Source organism: Sminthopsis crassicaudata, chromosome 3 (genome assembly GCF_048593235.1).
Source record: "Sminthopsis crassicaudata isolate SCR6 chromosome 3, ASM4859323v1, whole genome shotgun sequence".
Lineage (NCBI taxonomy): Eukaryota > Metazoa > Chordata > Mammalia > Dasyuromorphia > Dasyuridae > Sminthopsis > Sminthopsis crassicaudata.
The window spans coordinates 556554087-556573643 of record NC_133619.1 but is presented as its reverse complement, the minus strand read 5'-3'; the positions used below and the strand labels follow the sequence as shown (position 1 = coordinate 556573643).

General features: G+C 31.7%; 1 protein-coding gene across 22 annotated transcripts in view; it reads left to right on the top strand.

Annotated features, from left to right (window-relative positions):
* Window positions 1-19557, top strand: part of PICALM (phosphatidylinositol binding clathrin assembly protein) — a 124704-nt gene that overhangs the window by 48301 nt on the left and 56846 nt on the right. For all 22 annotated transcript variants that reach the window (XM_074304657.1, XM_074304655.1, XM_074304660.1 and 19 more), the window contains exons 6-8: window positions 7638-7749; window positions 11676-11782; window positions 12819-12860. In XM_074304657.1, the coding sequence (XP_074160758.1) occupies window positions 7638-7749; window positions 11676-11782; window positions 12819-12860 (261 nt within the window). The remainder of the gene's footprint in view (window positions 1-7637; window positions 7750-11675; window positions 11783-12818; window positions 12861-19557) is intronic.

The window sequence follows — 19557 nt, the reverse complement described above, 5'->3', positions numbered from 1 at the left end:
GAAGTTAACATTTCAATTTCATTTTATACTTGTTGTAAAATGCTTTATAAATGTTAGATTTTAGTGGTGATATTGTGCTATTTTAGTCGTGATTTTGTGCAAAATCAATGTTTTCCAAATTAAAACATCTTTTATTTTATTTTAATATTTGAGGACTTTACCTATTTGTTTTCCTTTCCTTGAGCTCCAAATTTCTACTAAAATTCACTGGTGGTTAGGTAATTCTTGCAGAAATATCATATTACCAGATACCAAGAATAAATAAAATACTAAAAATATTTTAAGGAGGAATGGCAAGTAATGTAGAGATGTGTCTGTTTTGTGTTTTTGTTTTTATTTTATTTAGGTGGCTTTATTTTTATTTGTAATTTTTTTTTTTTTTCTGAGGCTGGGGTAACTTGCCCAGGGTCACACAGCTAGGAAGTGTTTAAGTGTCTGAGATCACATTTGAACTCGGGTCCTTCTGAATTCAAGGCTGGTGCTCTATCCACTGTGCCACCTAGCTGAGATGGCTTCATTTTTAGGTCTCTTTAAGAAATTTTCAACTTAGTGTGATACTGCTATTAGCTTCATAGAGGTCATAGCAAAGTAGTTCTTTAGAAATAATAACTCTTAAAAACACTAGAAAGCAGAGTAATAAATTTAGCCTTTTAAAAAATGATAAATTGTATTTATTTAAAATCAAGAATAAGTACTATCTATAAAAGGAGTAAGCTAGAAGTCTTCAGATCAATGATAAGTCAGAAGATCAATGGTAAAACAAGGATATCCATTATCTTATTTGGTATTGTATCAGAAATGCAAACTACAGCATTGAAATTGAAGGAATAAGAATAAACAATGAGTAAACAAAACTGTCATTCTTTGCAGGTAGTACAAGGATAAACTTAAGAGACTCAGTTGAAAAACTAATTGGAATTCATAACTTTAGCAAAGTTGCAAGATATGAAATAAACCCATATATATCATCAACCTTTTTATACATTACTAACAAAACCAAGGAGTAATAGATAAAAAGAGAAATTTCATTTAAATAACTGCAGCCATATAAAAAATTTGTAAATCTGTCTGCCAGAACAAACTCAGGAACTATATGAACCTAATTACAAAATACTTCATTAAAAATAAAGACAGATCTAAATAATTGCTCAAGAGAGTATTAATTGCTCAAGGAGTGACTGAACCAACATAATAAAAATGATAATTCTACCTAGTTATTCAGGGCCATACCAATTAAATAGCCAAGGAATTTTTTTGGTAGAATTAGAGAATATTAAAGGAACCAGTGGAAAAAATGTGAAAGGAGGAGGCTTATTAGTACCAGATATCAAATTATATTACAAAGTAGTAATCATCAAAACAGTATGGTACTGGCTGAGAAATACAGTGCTAGATATAAGTCAAATTTGCAGTGAACAGGAATAAATGAACACAGTAATCTAATGTTTGATATAAGCTTTTTGGGGCAAAAATTCACTATTTCATAAAAACTGCTAGGAAAACCGGATAATAGTTTAGCAAAAACTAGGCATACACCAACATCTCATATCAAGATAAGGTCAAACAAAATGGGTATATGATTTAGATTCAAAAGGGTAAGATCTTAAGACATTTGAGGGAGTATTGAAAGATCTATGAATAAGGGAAGAGTTTATGACCAAAGAATAGAGAAGATCATTGGAAGTATATTGGATGATTTTGATTATGAAATTAAAAAGGGTTTACACAAACAATATAACCCAAATTACAAGAAAAGCAGAAAACTGGGGCAGGAATTCATATCAGGTTTCTCTAACAATGACCTCAGTTCTTAAATATATAGGGAATTGAGTCAAATTTACAAAAATAAGCCATTTCCCAACTAATAAAGGTCAAAGGATATGAACAGGTAGTTTTTAGAAGAAATCAAAGCTATCAACAGCCATATGAAAAAATGTTCAAAATCACTAATATTTAGAGAAATAGCAAATTAAAACAATGCTAAGGTACTACTTCATGCCTTAAATGACTAATATAACAGAAAAGGAAAATAACAAATATTGGAGGCAATGTGGGAAAATTAGGATATTAAGGTATTCTTGGTGAAGTTATGAACTAACCATTCTGTAGAATAATTTGAAAATGTACCCAAAAGACTATAAAACTGTGTGTATCCTTTGACCAACAATGACTATTACTAAGTCTGTATCCCAAAGAGATCAAAAAAGGTAAAAAAAAAGACCTATGTGCACAAAAATATAGTAGCTCTTTTTGTAGTGACAAAGAATTGAAAATTTAAAGGATTCCTGTCAACCGGGGAATGATTGAACAAATTGTGTTATAGTTTTGTGATGAAACATCACAATATTGTTGTATAATAAATGATTCACAGGATGGGTTTAGAGAAACCTGGGGGCAGTTGGGTGGCGCAGTGGATAGAGCACTAGCCTTGAATTCAGGAGGACCCGAGTTCAAATCTGGTCTCAGACACTTAACACTTCCTAGCTGTGTGACCCTGGGCAAGTCACTTAAGCCCAGCCTCAAAAAAAAAAAAAAAAAAAAAACCTGGAAAGATTTATATAAACTAATATAAAGTGAAATAAGTAGCACCAGGAAAATAATACACAATAATGATAATTGTAATTATAATCAATTGAAGACTTAGCCACTCTAATCACAAAGTGATCCAAGACAATTCCAAAGGACTCAGCAAAAAAAAAAAAAATATATATATATATATATATTGTCCTGAGAGAAAATTGATGAACTCTTGAATGCAGATTTAAACACACTTTTTTTTTTCACTTTTTCTTGCCTTTTTTTGACGGAGGATGGTAATATATTATATTACATTATTATTTATTTTATTTTATTTGTTTGCATTATTTCTATATAGCATTTTATTATATTATATATTTATATATTCAGATATGACATAATAGCATGACAACATTTATAATTGATAGATTGCTTGTCTTCTCTGGTTGGGTGAAGGGTTAGAGGAAAGGAGAGGATTGAAAACTCAAAATTTTAAAAAAATGACTATGAAAAGTATAATTTAAAAAATAATAGAACATTTAAACAGTTGTATATTTGTCACCATGTACATCATGTACATGATTTTTTTTAAAAACATAAATTTTGTTTTAAAAGAATACTCATTGTTCTCATGTTACTATTTAGCTTATTTCTATTTAGCTTATTTGACTTGCTTGGTGCCACATTTTTTGGTGTGGTTTGTTGTTGTTTTTTCCTTTTCAAGGGGAAGGGTTTTTAATTTGCATTATCCATCATTTTACCTCACAACTTTAGATATTTGGTGTTTACTTAGTAGAAGCTTGAAAATCTTACTGAAATATCACACATGAACCTGATTTTGCTTGTTAATAGAACCTTTATCCCCTGAGATGATTCCATATCTGCCTGAATAGGAAATGACTAAGGTTGCTATAAATATAGGTAATGATATTAGCATATATTATTGACTTTTAGTCCTGAAGTTGCCCAGTATCCCAAATGGTAAGAGAAGTCTAGGTAGAACTAACTTTGGCCCATTGATGAGTGCTCATAAAAGTAGGATTAAGAGAAGGCATTCCTGAAACTGATCTTTTTCAGGAGTCTTGTGGAGTAAAGACAAAAAACCCACAGGTGGTTTATAAATTCCTTGAAAATACCATATCAAGCCTTTCTATACAGACCATTTGGATTGACTTTAGGCTGCATTGCATGAGCATAATCAATTTTGCTAAAATTTGTGGGGGTTAAGTAATTCTTGCACATGTACTTACTTTCAGAGATCAGGCATGCATTTTAAGGGAGATAAGGAAAGCAAATTGTGGAAATGCTAGTATCATATCATTGGTACTTAGTTTGAATTTTGGAATAATAACTGTTGCCATCCATCCTTTGGATACTGTTCATTAGATTAGAAGAGAAGATAATGGTTAAGGAATTTGATTAGTCTATGTTATTATTTATATTAATCGCTTTATGTACCAGATAACCCTTATCTGACAGCTAATCAGATATCAGAGTCATAATTCTAACTTCATAATGGAAAGGGATAGAAGGAAGAGATATACTTGGTATAAGGAGAGATACTCAGGGAAGATATGGATGGTGTTTTTGCATCCCTTGATCAGTAACCTGTAAGACTGCATAGAATGCTGTCTCTGAAATGTACAGATGTGAACATTGCATTCCTATTTGGGACAATAAAGTTAAAAATAGTATTCTCTCTGTATTCATAGCATAGTACAGTGTGGGATAATTTTCTAGGTAGGTTTGAGGCAATTTACTACTGTCCTCAACCAGCTGAAGACTTTTTCCACATTCTTTTGTGAGCATGCTGTCTTAAATTTTCAGAATTTACTGCAGGGAATATGAGGATTTATGGATTGCAAGGGATATAAGATGATGATTTCTTTTTAGTGTCCTATTTGGAAGATACATAATATTACCACTGTGGACTGTTTAGTTTTAAATTGAAAATACTTGGCTATGGGGACAGCAAAGGGGCATAGTAGATGAAGCACCAGCTCTCGGGTCAGGAGGACCTGAGTTCAAGTATGGCCTCAGACACCAAGCAATTCACTTAATTCCAGCTTTCTCCATGAAAAAAACAAAAAAAGTTAGCTATGATTTTGACCTTCTAAAAATTTTTGTATATGTTTATCACTTTGGGTTAGCATTTTTTTTATTATAGCTTTTTTATTTACAAGATATATGCATGTGTGATTTTTCAGCATTGACCCTTGCAAAATCTTCTGTTCCAACTATTATTCTTCTTCCCCTCACCCCCTCCTCTAGATGGTAGGTAGACCAATACATGTTAAATATATTAAAGTATATGTTAAATGCAATATATGTATACATAGCCATACAGTTATTTTGCTGCACAAGAAAAATCGGACTTAGAAATAAGGTAAAAATAACCTGATAAGGAAATCAAAAATGCAAGTGGATAAAAATAGAGGGAATAGAAATGCTGTGTTGTGGTTCATACTCATTTCCCATAGTTATTTCACTGGGAATAGCTGGTTCTCTTCATTATTGAACAAATGGAACTGAATTGGTTCATCTCATTGTTGAAGAGAGCCATGTCCATCAGAATTGATCATCATATATAGTTTTGTTGTTGAAGTGTATAATGATCTCCTGGACCTGCTCATTTCACTCAGCATCAGTTCATGTAAGTCTCTCCAGGCCTTTCTGAAGTCATCCTGCTGGTCATTTCTTACCGAATAATATTCTATATTATTCATATACCACAACTTATTCAGCCATTCTCCAATTCATGGGCATCCAATTTCCAGTTTCTAGCCTCTACAAAAAGGGCTGGCCACAAACATTTTTGCACGTACAGGTTCCTTTCCCTTTAAGATCTCTTTGGCATATAAACCCAGTAGTAACACTGCTGGATCAAAGGGTTTGTACAGTTTGATAACTTTTTGTTCTCCAGAATGATTGGATTTGTTCACAATTCCACCCACAATGCATCAGTGTCCAGTTTTCCCACATCCCCTCCAACATTCAGCTATACTCATTGAGAATGATTTGTAGCTTGGTAAGAAAAGAAAAGAAGGAATATTTTCATATTTTCTCTTTTTCCCCCCAGGGCCAGGTTAGGTCATTATAATTACAGTGTTGAGTTTTGAATTTTTGTTATTATTCTTTGCATTTACATTTTGGTCCTTGTACATATTGTTTTCGTGATCCTACTTTATTTTGCAGCAGTTTATATTGTCTTTCCATTCCTCTTTGAAGTTGAAATTATTTTTTAATTACTTTTTTTAACATTGATTTTTGAGTCAGTTCTCTATATAGAAATGAGGCCTTTATCAGAAACACTGCTGTAAAAAAAAAAAAAAAAAACAAAACAAACACTTCTAATCTTGGCTTATGCAAAAACTTTTAAATTTGCTATTATCAAAGTTATCCATTTTGCATTTCATGACCATTCTTTAGTCATAAATTTCTCTCTTCTTCACAGATCTATCCCTTGCTCTACTCATTTGCTTATAGTATCACTTCCATGTCTAAACCATGGACCCGTTTCAATCTTATCTTAGTATAGGATATTAAATATTAGTTAAAGTCTAGTTTCTGTCATGCTATTTTCCAATTTTCCCAGTTTTTGTCAAATAGTGAGTTCCTATCTCAGAAGCTGGAGTCTTGGGTTTGTCAGAGACTAGATTACTATAGTCATTGGCTATTGTGTCTTATATACCTAAACTATTCTGCTGATCCACTGTTCTATTTCTTAGTCAATACCAAATGGTTTTTGATGATTGCCGCTTATAATAAAGTTTTAGGTCTGGTATGACTAGGCTACCTTTATTTGCTTTTTTTTTTTTTTCCCATTAATTCCCTTGATATACTTGATCTTTTGTTCTTCCAGATGAATTTTGTTATTTTTTTCTAGCTCTATGAGGTAATTTTTTTTTTTTTTTTAGCAATTTGGTTTTGGCACTGAATAAGTAGGTTAATTTAGGTAGAATTGTCATTTTTAACACTGATTTTTTTTTTTTTAATTGAGGTTGGAATTTTCTCTTCCTCCTTGCTTGTCTTCCTCCACTTCCCATTGAGAAGGCAAGAAATGTGATATCATATGAAATCATGTAAAACATTTCCATATTAGACTTATTGCAGAAAAAGGGCAAGAGAAATAAAGTTGAAAAAAACTATACTTCAGTCTACTCTTAGAGACTCCTATCAGTTCTTTCTCTAGAGGTGAATAATATTTTTCAACATATGATTTTCTGAATTGTCTTAGGTCATTGTGTTGATCAGAATGGCTAAGTCATTTGCAGTTGATCGTCATTACAGTATTGCTATTACTGTGTGCACTATTCTCCTGGTTCTTTTCATTTTACTTTGTATTAGTACAAAAACTTGGAATTTTGTATTAGTTTTAAATCTTTCCAAGTTTTTCTGAACTTATCCTGCATGTCATTTCTTATAGCAATAGTATTCCATTACAATCATACACCACAACTGTTCAGCAATTTGCCAGTTGATGAGCATCCCCTCAATATCCAATTCTTTGTCACCATGAAAAGAAATTTTACAAATATTTTTGTATATATTTTTTCTTTGATCTCTTTGGAATACAGACCTAATGGGGCATTACTGGGTCAACAGGAATGCACAATTTTATAGCTTTTTAGGCATATTACAAATTTATCTAATTGTTAGATCAGTTTACAACTCCATCAATGGTGCTTTAGTGTCCCTACTTTTCTACATCTTCTCCATCTATATCTTTCCTTTTCTGTCATATTAGCCCAAATAATAAGTGTGTGATATAGTTCCTCAGAGTTGTTCATATTATTTCTTGTGGTACAACAACATTTTATACATTTGTATGCTATACTATTTCAGCTATTTCCCAGTGGATATGTACTTATTCCTAGTTCTTTGCTACTACAAAAGTGCTATGACAAATATTCTGTTATTTATGAATTTTCTTTTTTTCTTTGATATTTCTAATCGAGTGTGTGTGTGTATACAAACATTATGTACTTATTTTTTTTTTACATTTTTCTGACCACTTAGATGTATAATATGTAAAATATACCTCAAAAATATGTAATGAAGTGATGCTTTTTATCTAAGACAGCTTTTTATTGGATGTTTTCTTGTTTTTTTTTCTCCAGGTTAATAGCAATGAACTTACAAATGGAGTAATAAATGCTGCCTTCATGCTCCTTTTCAAAGATGCCATTAGACTCTTTGCAGCATATAATGAAGGAATTATCAATCTCTTGGGTAAATATTTCTCTAATTTTTCTTACCCTGTCTTGAAAGTTAGGATGAATGATGCTGATTGAAGTGATCATTTGAAAGTATTTTTTAGATATATTTCAAGTGTTCACATGAATTTTTTGTGATTTATATATGCCTTCAGTCTCTTAATTAACTTGCTAATTTATCAAATCAATATGGAAAGGGGGTCTTTGTGCTTTTGTAAATTATTTATTCTTATGAATTCCTTTGTTAAATAAGTATTATTTTGCAATTTTATTAAAAGAATTTCATTTTGTAAAATCCAAGAATTTTTGGTATGAAAACCTTTTCTTTTTGAAACTTTTATACATTTAGACTAATTAATTTTACTTCTCTCCCTCCCCTTACTTAAAATAATGTTATAAAATTATTTTAAAACATTATTTTATAAAAGTGGCAAGAAGGTACATTCTATGTAATTCTTTTTATACTGTTTTCAAGAAAACATTAACTTCATATAAATATAAAAACAACTTTAATAATAACAAAACATGTTAACTAAAAATGATGACATTTTAAAAACTACTATTATCTTTAAAATTATTATTCTTTTCAAAAACACCATTAGATTTTTTTTGCTTTCTACAGGAAAGTAAAAGCTGCAGATATTGAATTTATCTTCTAAAGCAAGACTATTATTAAAATTCAAACTCTGTATTTCTATTAAGCTAGACCAATGATCACATTTTACACAATTCTAACTTCAAAAAGTGTGAATTAAAATTGAGTGATTCAGGGGATTCGTTATTTGTACTAATTAGTAACTAGCTATACAAAATAAAATATCTGCTTCTATTTACATACATTTACTTTAATGACTTTGATTAAATGTATAACCATTGCTGATTCAGTGTCTGTTTGGGAAAAAAAGTTTAGGTAAGCAGCTCCAGAGATCTCTTCTTTTATCAGTCATTGCGTACAATGTGCTTACAAAAGAAAAAGTGCAAAAGATTCTCTCTACCCTCAAGGAGGTTACAATCTAATAGGAGAGACAATAGGCAGAGGAATGAGAATATTCTAAACATGGGGAGTACAGAGCCAGGTTTGTAGAGCAGCGAGCAAGGCAGTGTCATTAGATTGAAAAATACATAGAAGACTATAAGATGAAAGAAGATATGGTTGGTCGGACCGGCCTAGGTTAAGATGGGCTTTGAATGTCAAATAGGATTTTGCAACTGGATCTCCCAGGTGTTGAGAGCCACTGAAGTTTATTGAGGGAGGGGAAAGAGGTGACATGGTCATACCTGCACTGAAAATTACTTTGGCGTGTAAATGGAGGATACAATGGGAGAGACTTAAGGCAGGAAGACCTACTAGAAGGATATCGAAACAGTCTTAGAGCAGTGAAGGAGGCATAGTCACAGGATGTCATAATGTTAATTAACAAGCCGAGGCAACAGATTGGCTATGGAATACCGGAGGCTTTGAAAAATTGTAAGGAAATTAAGGATGATCCCTACCTTATAACCTTGAAAGACTAGGAAGATGGTATTCATCTTGGGAGTAATAGGGAAGTGGGGGGAGGGCAAAATTTGATAAAGATAATGTTGAATTCAAGATGTCTGAAAAGTGGTTGGAAGTGTGAGATTGGAGGTCAATAATAGAGAAGTTAGAGCAGAATAGATATATCTGAGAATCATTATACTACAGATGGTGATTAAAATCTATGAGTGATGATGAGATCACTCTAGTGAGAGGGAGGGAGAAGAGAAGAGGTTCTAGGCCACAACGCTGTGGAACCCTTATAGTTAGAGAGTATAATCTAGATGAGGAACTTGCAATGGAGACTGAGGAGTGATCTGATAGTAGGAGAAGCAAGAGAATGGTTTCTTGATGGAAGAGTATCAAGAATATATTAAGGATGTGTGAAGGTCAAAGTTGCATGGAGCAGTCAGGAAGAATGAGTATTGAGAAATGACCTTTGGATTTGAACCTTTCTTCTTAGCACTGTGACCTGTATCAAGGTGTAGGTACAATACGTACAAGGTTTATAGTTGACCCAAAGCTGAAAACTTTAACACTGGATGACAGGATTTAAAAAAACATCTTGATAAGCTAGAATATTGGACTATCTATCTAATAGGATAAAAATTTAATGAGGATAAATATAAAGTCTAACACAGAGAAAGTTTAGTGCACTACATGCTCTATATCAGCTAAAAATATGATATGATCATTCAAAAAAGCTAATGTGTTAGGCTTAAGAGAGCCATATCTATGATAAATAAATTAAGTGATAACATTGCTTTCTTGCCTTTAGTCAGACTGTATGTAGAGAATTTTTTTCTAAAGTAGCACATTTTAGAAAGGATATTGAATAAATTTAATTTTTAAAAAGTCAACCATAATAATGCTATATGACTGAAGAAATGGGGTGTATATAACTGAAAGAAGAAAATTTAATGGGCACGGTATGGGCTCTTCTGAAGGAATTTGAAGGAATTAGGAAATTATACCTATTTTTGGCTCACAAGGTTAATAGCTTCAGAGAAGTTTATACTCTTGTTGTAAGGAATACTTTGCTAACATTTAACTTTATAAAAGATGGGGAGACCTTTTTTACACTTAGAGGGTTCCTTCTTACTGAAAGTCTTTGAACAAAGACTACATCTTCTAGAAGATTATTATTCTGGTAAAGATTTAACCAGTTTCTTATTTATTCCTTCCCAAAGACATTTGAAATTCTGAGGTCTATAGGAGTGAATTATTCCCCTATACTACTGAACAAAATGGTTTAATTGTACTTTGTAGAGCTGAAGTCTTGTTCTTATACTTTTTACATCTGAAATGTGCTTTCCCAGTAGATTTTAAAAGGGTAGGAAATTTGTGAGACATCATAGCATAGTAGAGGCCAGACCTCATAATCAAGAAACACCAGAGTCAAAGTCTACTCCTGTTTGCTCTGTGACTCTAGGCAAGTTAGTCTCACTGCCTCAGATGACTTTCTTAAACTGTCAGTAATTTACAAAATAGTTGCAGACAGCATTGGTAGGCCATGTATAAAATCTTTGTGGAAAGGAACCCAAAAGCAATAAAATCTATTTCATCTCTTAATAAGAATCCTCTCTTACAACAGACCCAACACATGTTATCTAGCTCTTACTTGAATACTTCTAAGGCAGAGGAAATACATTATCAACCAAGAAAGCCTATTCCAATTTTGGATAGCTCTAATTGTTAAAATAGTTTTTGTTCACAATCCATGTAAATCTTCTCTTTATTGGTCTCAGATTAGACGGAACAAATTTTGTTTCTCTTCTCTATAAAAATTCTTCACATATTTGAACACATCCAACATTGTTCCCTCTGAGCCTTCATCAGGCTGACCAAACATTCCCATTTCCTTCATAGTATCTTTTAGTGGCAGGATCGTGAGGCCTTTTGTCACCATTTTTCCCTTCCCCTGCACACTGTCCAACCTAGAAACGACTTTCCTAAAATGGGGCTTTTTTCTTTCAATGTGAACGAAGCAAGAAAAGACCAGCAGGGGTATAACTTTCTGAAATTTATAAATTCTGTTGGCACAGCTTTCAAGAACATGGGGTCACTTTCATACTCTGGAAAGAAAATTTTAATTTTTAATTTTTAAAAATTTAATTTAATTTTAATTTTTGTCCCGATTTGGGATTTCAAGTTATGTGCACACATAGGTATATTTTAAGGAATGGTACAAAAATGAATAAGATAGACTTATTTTTCTATTGCCAAGAAGTGGAATAACTTGACTTAAGCCAAAAAGCTTATGAAAACTAGTTTGAAGTACGTTAAATATATATATGGTATTTTTGAAAAGCTTCTTTTACTGTTTTGGAAGTTCACCCTGGAATGTGTTAATAAAGTTATAAATTGAAACAGAATTCTTATATTCATTTTGGTTAAAGTTATGAAATAGCTTTTTTCTTTCACAGAAAAATATTTTGATATGAAAAAGAACCAATGCAAAGAAGGCCTTGACATCTATAAGAAGTTTTTGACTAGAATGACAAGGATCTCTGAGTTCCTAAAAGTGGCAGAGGTAAAATTATCTATAATTTAACATAACCCTTTAAATTGTGTTGTCTAAAGGTTCAGACTATGATCAAGCAGGTTACTCAGGTTTCATGCAGGTGTTTTAGACTTCTGCCTGTGTGAAATTGAACCTATGTACTTGATTGTTCTTAGATAGACTTCATTGCAAGTACCATGCATAACCACATAACTTTGTAGAACAACTTTGAATCCCATTGGTGCAAATAATATTAAATTACTTGATACTTTTGAGTGGGAAATCACTGGGCTCCTTAATAATTTTTCCTGCTTTTCTTGGTTGAAAGAAGTTACTTTTTTCTTATTCTAATATTTATATTTACAGAATTATTTTAAGCAAAGTATCTTAAAAATCTCTTAAGCATGATAAAAGTGTGAATTATCTTCATTATTATGATCAACATGTGGCATATATGAGACTGGATTTGTTGTATTATATATTTGGAATATAATATAATTGCAAATACCAGTGTAGGTAGGGTTGATGGGCACTTGTGAATGTGATTCTAGTCCTGATATTCTTTCTCAGATAACTGAAAACATTTAGTTGCTAAAAAGTAGTCAATAACTATAAATAACAAATTCTGTAAATCTATTTTTTGAGATCATTTTTCTTTTTATCTGTACTTCTGTAATATTGATATTTTAATAAAAACATTCTCATATATGTATGTGTGTGTATATATATATATATATTTATGTGTGTGTGTATAAAAATAATATATGTATCAAATTTAGAGTTTACAAAATGCTTTCCTCATAAACCTCTAGTAAAGTTTTAAGTAGTACAAGTATTATTGCCTATTTTCTAGGTGAGAAAGCAGGCTCAGAAAAAGCAATTTGCCCATGTAGTTATTGTCAGAATCAAGACTGTGAGCCCAGGTTTAATTATAAGTATAGAACTTTTTCCCCACTATACCACATACTGTTGTAGTCGTGATAATTTTGAATAAATGCCAATTTCTAGTAGTTTTACTTGCACATATAAAAAGTTGATTTAAATATCATGCTTTTTCTTCTTACAGCAAGTTGGTATTGACAGAGGCGATATACCAGATCTTTCACAGGTAATATGCTGGGGTTTTTTGTTTGTTTTTTGAAGGATAATATATACTTTTATTATAGAGTATACAAAACTGCAGTGAAGGGGAATTGAAAAGACTTCATGGAAAGAAGAAAGTAAGAGGAATCATGCAGAAAAATCTTACTACATTATTTAAAAAATGAATAAAATTATACAGTATTTTGTAAAGCCATCACTAAGATGGTGTAACTAGAGCATTTTCCCCAGGACACTGACATGATGGAACTTTTGGGGTTTTCTCCCTTTCTGTGGATGGTCCTCTAGTCTGGACTTGTGCTAGTTCATTTACTGAGTCCTTGCCCACCATTCCTGAGTTCCATTTTGTGTAGCCTCTGAAAGAAATTTGCCTCCCTCAGACTATCTATTGTGCCACTTCTCCTCTCATACCTTCTTCTAGGGAGTAAAGAGATTTATGGCCATTGCTACAAATATGTATGTCAGACTTCATACCCACCCTCAGACTAGCTATACAACTGTTCCTTAATAGACTGTCCTCTGCATTTGCTAACCCTAACAGAATTTGTCCTGAGTTTAAGAACTTAATTTCACAGTGTCATTTCCTATTTGCTTTAACTAACTCCAATTCTGGGGAGAATTTAGCCTTTAAGAAGTTGGATTAAGATATCAGTAAGAACATAGTATTTTTCTTATAGAATGTATTTTGAATATATTATTTGGAGGCTGAATACTTTGAAAACATATTTTGTCTTTCCATTATAAAATTTTTATTTGTTAGGATGGCTAACTAGGAGAAGAAGGATGTTGGAAGTGAAATCCTATAAACAAAACAAAAGATATCAATAAAATTTATTTTAAATGTAAAAAATATAGTAGTTTATACCAAAAAATATTAGGAGGCAATATATAATGCATTGTTGTTGTTTTTTATGACACTCTGCTTTAAAGTGTTGTTATAGTTATTTTAAAATTTTTAAAATAGCTTATAGTTTTTATTTGGTAAAATTGTTGAATGTTTTCTCATTCTTTTAAAAACTCAGCTCCAGTCTGGCCTTTTTCATGAAGCTCTCCTTCTGTGATGATTTTCTTCAAGAATTCATGGAGCATTTTGCTTGCACTTTTTCTGCTTATAGTATTATAGTTATTTGGCTTCTCAATATCCTAGTAGACTATGTGCTTTGTGAGGGCAGGAACTGCATCTTATCTGAACTTTGTGTTTTTCTTTGACACTTTATAAATCTATGTTGAATTGAATTTGTTGCAATTCTTCAAAGGTCTCTGGCCACTATCTCTTGAATCTATAGTTTAATAACTGGTAGCACGCTCAAGAACAGCCACATGTAATCTTAAAAGCCTTTGTTATACCTACTCACATTGATGCCCTGACTTGTTGGTTTCCTAGTGAACACCGGGTCAGAAGACCCAGTGTTCACTACCAAACTCTTACCTCTTTGGGCTATCCATCCGCTTGGCTCAGAGAGCCAGGTTAAAGAGCGCCAGGTATTTGGAGCCCATTGAGCTATGACCACATTTTCCTTTATTTCAATTTGAGTTGTAAGGAGGGAAAGAATTTACCACATCCTTTTCCTCTGGAAAATTTCCCATAATATTATTAATGGGACAGGAACTAATCACTCCTCCTCAAAAAAAGGCTAAGCAGTATGCATTAATTGAGTAATAGGTAAATAAATCATGAGATATGAATGTTATGGAATGCCCTAACAAATCACAAAGGGATGATTTCAGAGAAAGATGGGAAACACTTTATGAATTTGTACAGAATGAAATAAGGAGAACATGATCAATCTATACAATAACATACGGACAAGCAAATTTGAAAGACAAGAATTCTGGTATGTGTATTGGCCAGCCATGATTTTGTCTGTCCTGTGCTATTAACAAGACTTCAATTGAAGAATAAATTACTTCCTTACCATGAGGATGATTGAGATTTGCTGTTTGTAGATCAAAAAATTAATTATCCCTATGATTAAAGCATGTATGGTTTTATAGCCACATCCATTTAACATGTATACATTTACCTATAATATGCATCTTAATTTAATCTTATTATTTATTTATTTCCTTTGGTTGGCTACTCGGTTACCTAATGATACATGATACACAAATGTTTAAAAATAGCAGGAAATTAACTTTGTTATTAGAATCTTGATAATCAGCTGGTGCTTTTGTACTAAGTTTTATCATTTTTTTTTAAATTGTTTTTTGCATTTTGAGTGGTATGAAAGTTAGAAGAAGAAAACCTGATCGTAATGACTAACATTTTAAGTTGAGGTTCTATCAGTTCAGAATTTTGCTGTGTTACAGTCTAGTATTTTTTCTTTATTAGCTCAAGGGAAAAAAAATCTGCAGTAAATGTGTTCATGTATGCTTATTCATCTAAATAGCAGTTGATCTACTTGATGATTTTATTTTATTATAGTCCAAATCTTTTAATGTTATTGTGAGGATTCTCTGTTAGTATAGGTAGCAACAATGAAGAGAAAGGTTGTGCTTGTATTGAAGGCATGGTAGATACTGAAGTCTTGTTTTTGGTGTAGTACAGTAGAAGGCACAAATATTAGTGAAAAGTTTTAGTGTCTTACTGAGTGTTATGTTTTTAAAGTTGTTCTTAGGTCCCTATCTCTAATAAATCTTTGGACCTAGTTTTAGGGTATGTGAGTGAACATTGTATATAGTATATTCTAAAAATATAGTGTATACTAAAAATACTTTGCCTATACCTGTGATTTCTGTAACATAGGAAACTTCCTGCTACAAATGTAAATCAGCAGTGGGTCTGCATCTTATTGTCTTTTCTGGAGCATTGAGACATTAAATGATTTAGCTAGGCTCACTCAGTCATTAGGTACCTTGAATCTTGGTCTTCTCCTATTAAGCTACTTCTTTCCCCTTATCCTGCCTCTCCAAGAAGCTATTCTTTTTTTTTTTTTTTTTTTTTTTTTTTTCTGAGGCTGGGGTTAAGTGACTTGCCCAGGGTCACATAGCTAGGAAGTGTTAAGTGTCTGAGACCTAATTTGAACTCAGGTCCTCCTGAATTCAAGGCTGGTGCTCTATCCAGCTGCTGCCCCAGCAAGAAGCTATTCTTGACAAACTTACATTGTTTCACAGCGTTTGCTTTTTAAAAAATAGTCCTATATATATATATATATATATATATATATATATATATATATATATATATATATATATATATATATATATATATATATATATATATATATATATCAATTCATAATTTGTAGTTTCCTGATTCAGCTTAAGTAGGGAATGAAAGTATTTTTAAAAATTATTATTCCTTATCTTACAGATGAGGAAACTAAGATTCTGAGATAATTTTTCCAGGGTCACTTAATTAATAAATTCAGATCTGGAGTGTAAACTCAAGTCTTCTGATTCTATTGAATTCACTGTTTTTTGAAATTATACCTCAATGTAAAAATTGCTATCTTTTGTAAAAATTGAAGTAGCAGTTTTCCAAAATTTAGCCCATCTACAAATATTCAATTAGTTGTCAATATTCCCAGTATGAGATCCTTATCTAGTGATCAGGTAATATATTGGAGGAATTGAATCAGCAGTCTTGTATTCTTCCTACTAATAAAAATCAAAATATAAAAGGAAATGCAACTAAATGGAATAGTGGCTCACCAGTTCTCCTTGGAAAAGCAGATAAAGGAGATACAATTAGCTTTATCAAATATCCTAAGGTAAGAAGAAGCAGGATTGCAGTGGATAGGTTTGTTAATTGTGAATTATAGTCAGCTCAGTAGTTATTTGCAAAAAGACCATAGTCCATAATAAATTTAAAATTGGTGCTATGAATACTAACCATCATATTAGAAAAAATAGAAGAGAACCAGATTCTTTATCTTTTAAATCTGTGGGTAGGAGATGAATTCTTAAACAAGGAAGGATAGAGGTAATATAAAATATTACCAAATTTTGATTACATAAAATCGAAAAACTTTTGTACAAACTAAAGTCAGGATAAGAGGGGAAGTGATTGTTGGGAGAAAAATATATTTGTATCAAATTTCTCAATAAAAGTTGTATATCCAAAATATGTAGACAGCTCACGGAAATACATAAGACCAAAAATCTTTCTCCAGTATATAAGTGGTCAAAGTATATGAGCAAGTAGTTCACAAAAGCAGAATTGCAAATTACACAACCATGTCTAAGAATATTACAAATCATTAACAATAAACATGCAAATCAAAACTACTACATCCTCCATAAATAAATAGAGGTAAAGGAAGGGAATAATCAATTTTGTAGAGATTGTGGAGAGACCAATATGAGACTACATCATTGTTGGTGCTAATAATTAATATAATTATAAAGGAAAGCAATTTGGAATTATGCAAATAAGTAATTTAAATGACCTTATTCTTTCACCTAGAGATTCCATTGCTAAGCATGTACCCCAAGGATGTCATGGACAAAATAAGGCCTTATAAAACATTGAAAAATTTATAGTAGAATTTTTTTGTAGTAGCAAAGAACTGGAAACAAAGGAGATGCCCATCAATTGAGAAGTGACAAATTGTACTTTACGAATATAATGTAATCTTGTGTTGAAAGAAATAATATGATGAATTCAGAGAAAAGACTTAAATGAATTAATTCAAAGTGAAGTTAAGTTGAGCCAAAATAAAATATGTATGGTGACTAATGGGAAGAACAGCTCCAAAGTAACCAAAGCCATATTATATTACAACTTATAATACTGACTTATTATATGATGTTAACTTGGCAGCTGAATGATGTGCTGGATAGAGCACTGGGCCTAGAGACTGGAAGACCTAAGTTCAAACTTGGCCTCAAAACACTTACTAGCTGTGTACCCTGAGCAAGTCACTCAATCTTTTTGTTTCTCTTTCCTTATTCATTAAGTAGGGATAACAGTAGCAGCTACTTTGAAGGGTTGTTGTAATAATCAAATGAGATAATGAGTTGAGTATATGAGTAAAGCACTAAGTCCAGTGCCTGGCACATAATAAACACTAAATGTTACCTATTATTATTATTCATATGAGAAGACAGCCCCCTTTTCCCTCTATCCCTCCACTTTTTGGTCTATAATTGTGAAACAATGCATATATTTTCCTTTTAAATAAAATTCATTTATTTTAAGCTAACTATAAAATAAGGTAAAACAAAATAGAAAAAGATGGAAAAAAGAAAAAAATTTGTCATGCTCAACAGAACATCAGAGATGATTTGAAATATGTATCAAAAATTTCCATTTAAAGAAAGCATATATAATAATAGCAGACATTGTATATTCATGATTGTCTGTCTTTGCTTATCTGTTATTCTTTTGTTCCCTTCTGTGCACTTTTTACTTTAGTCTTTTTTACCTTCTCATTTCCCCCTCTCTCCTTCCCCACTCCACCCCCAAGCTACAATTAAGCATAGGTATATTTATGTATACTTATTTACATAGATAGATACATAAATCTGTATATACACACATATATACACATGCATTTATACATACATAGACATACAGCTAAAAGTATTAATATGGCTGACATAATGTAGATTGAATTTCTTGATTGAATCTTTGAGAGATCAGTGATTACTAGGCCTATTTTATTTTCTAACAGTCTTTGTTTATCCTGAGCCATAATTTTGTTTTATTTGTGGGGGAAAACCGGAGAGCTTAGAATTTTTCTCCCAGTGTTAATTGGTTATATTGATTGATACTGATTTGTTATATTGGTTGATTTATATAAATGTTTTTCTCTTAAGAAAATAAAACTTCTTTGCCATAATATCTTTTTGGGAGGAGTAGAATGAGGAAATCAGGAAAATCTAGGAGATATAATTATAATCTTTTCAAAAACTGTGAAATTGCAATTTAACTGCTAATAATTACAGAATATAAAGAAGCAGAAAAATTGTATGGTGATCTTATTAAGACTATTCAATTAAATTAGTATATACTTTAATACTTGGTGATTTGTACACAAAGATGTACATGGGGAGGACAATAAAAAAGAAGAGAACCAGATTCTTTATCTTTTAAATCTGGGTAGTTGAATTCTAAAACAAGGAAGGATAGAGGTAATATAAAATATATTACCATATTTTGATTACATAAAATTGAAAAACTTTTGTACAAACTAAAGTCAGGGTAAGAGGGGAAGTGATTGTTGGGAGAAAATTTAAGAGTAAGGTATGAGAATAGCCAAAGTAAAGTACACTGGGGCCTCATGGTGGATATCAAATATAGTTTGAGTCAGTTTGTAAGACAGTATGTGCCAGATGCCTTGCTAGTCACTAGGAATAGTACAATCACATACACAAAAAACAAAAAACCAACTACATTTTAATAAAAGAAATAATTCTTATTGTCTTGCAATTATTTCCAGATTAGTTGTGGTGTGCAGTCACATCACCAGCTTGCTAGAAGAAAATTAGGTAAAATACAACTAACCTAAAGAACAAAAATAAATAAAAATAGTGTGCAGTTAAAACAAATTTAATCAGATCCATTTTTATGTTTAAAAAAAAAAAAACCAGGAACTGACAGGATGAAAGGATATACACATTTCTTTTAGTTTAGTATAAATTATTGACTATGGTGAAGGGATCAAAAGAATCAAAAACAGCTTCAACTAGCAAATGTTTAATCTTCTTACAGGAAGAGAGAAAGAAAGATGACAATAGCGAAGGACAATGTCATGTTA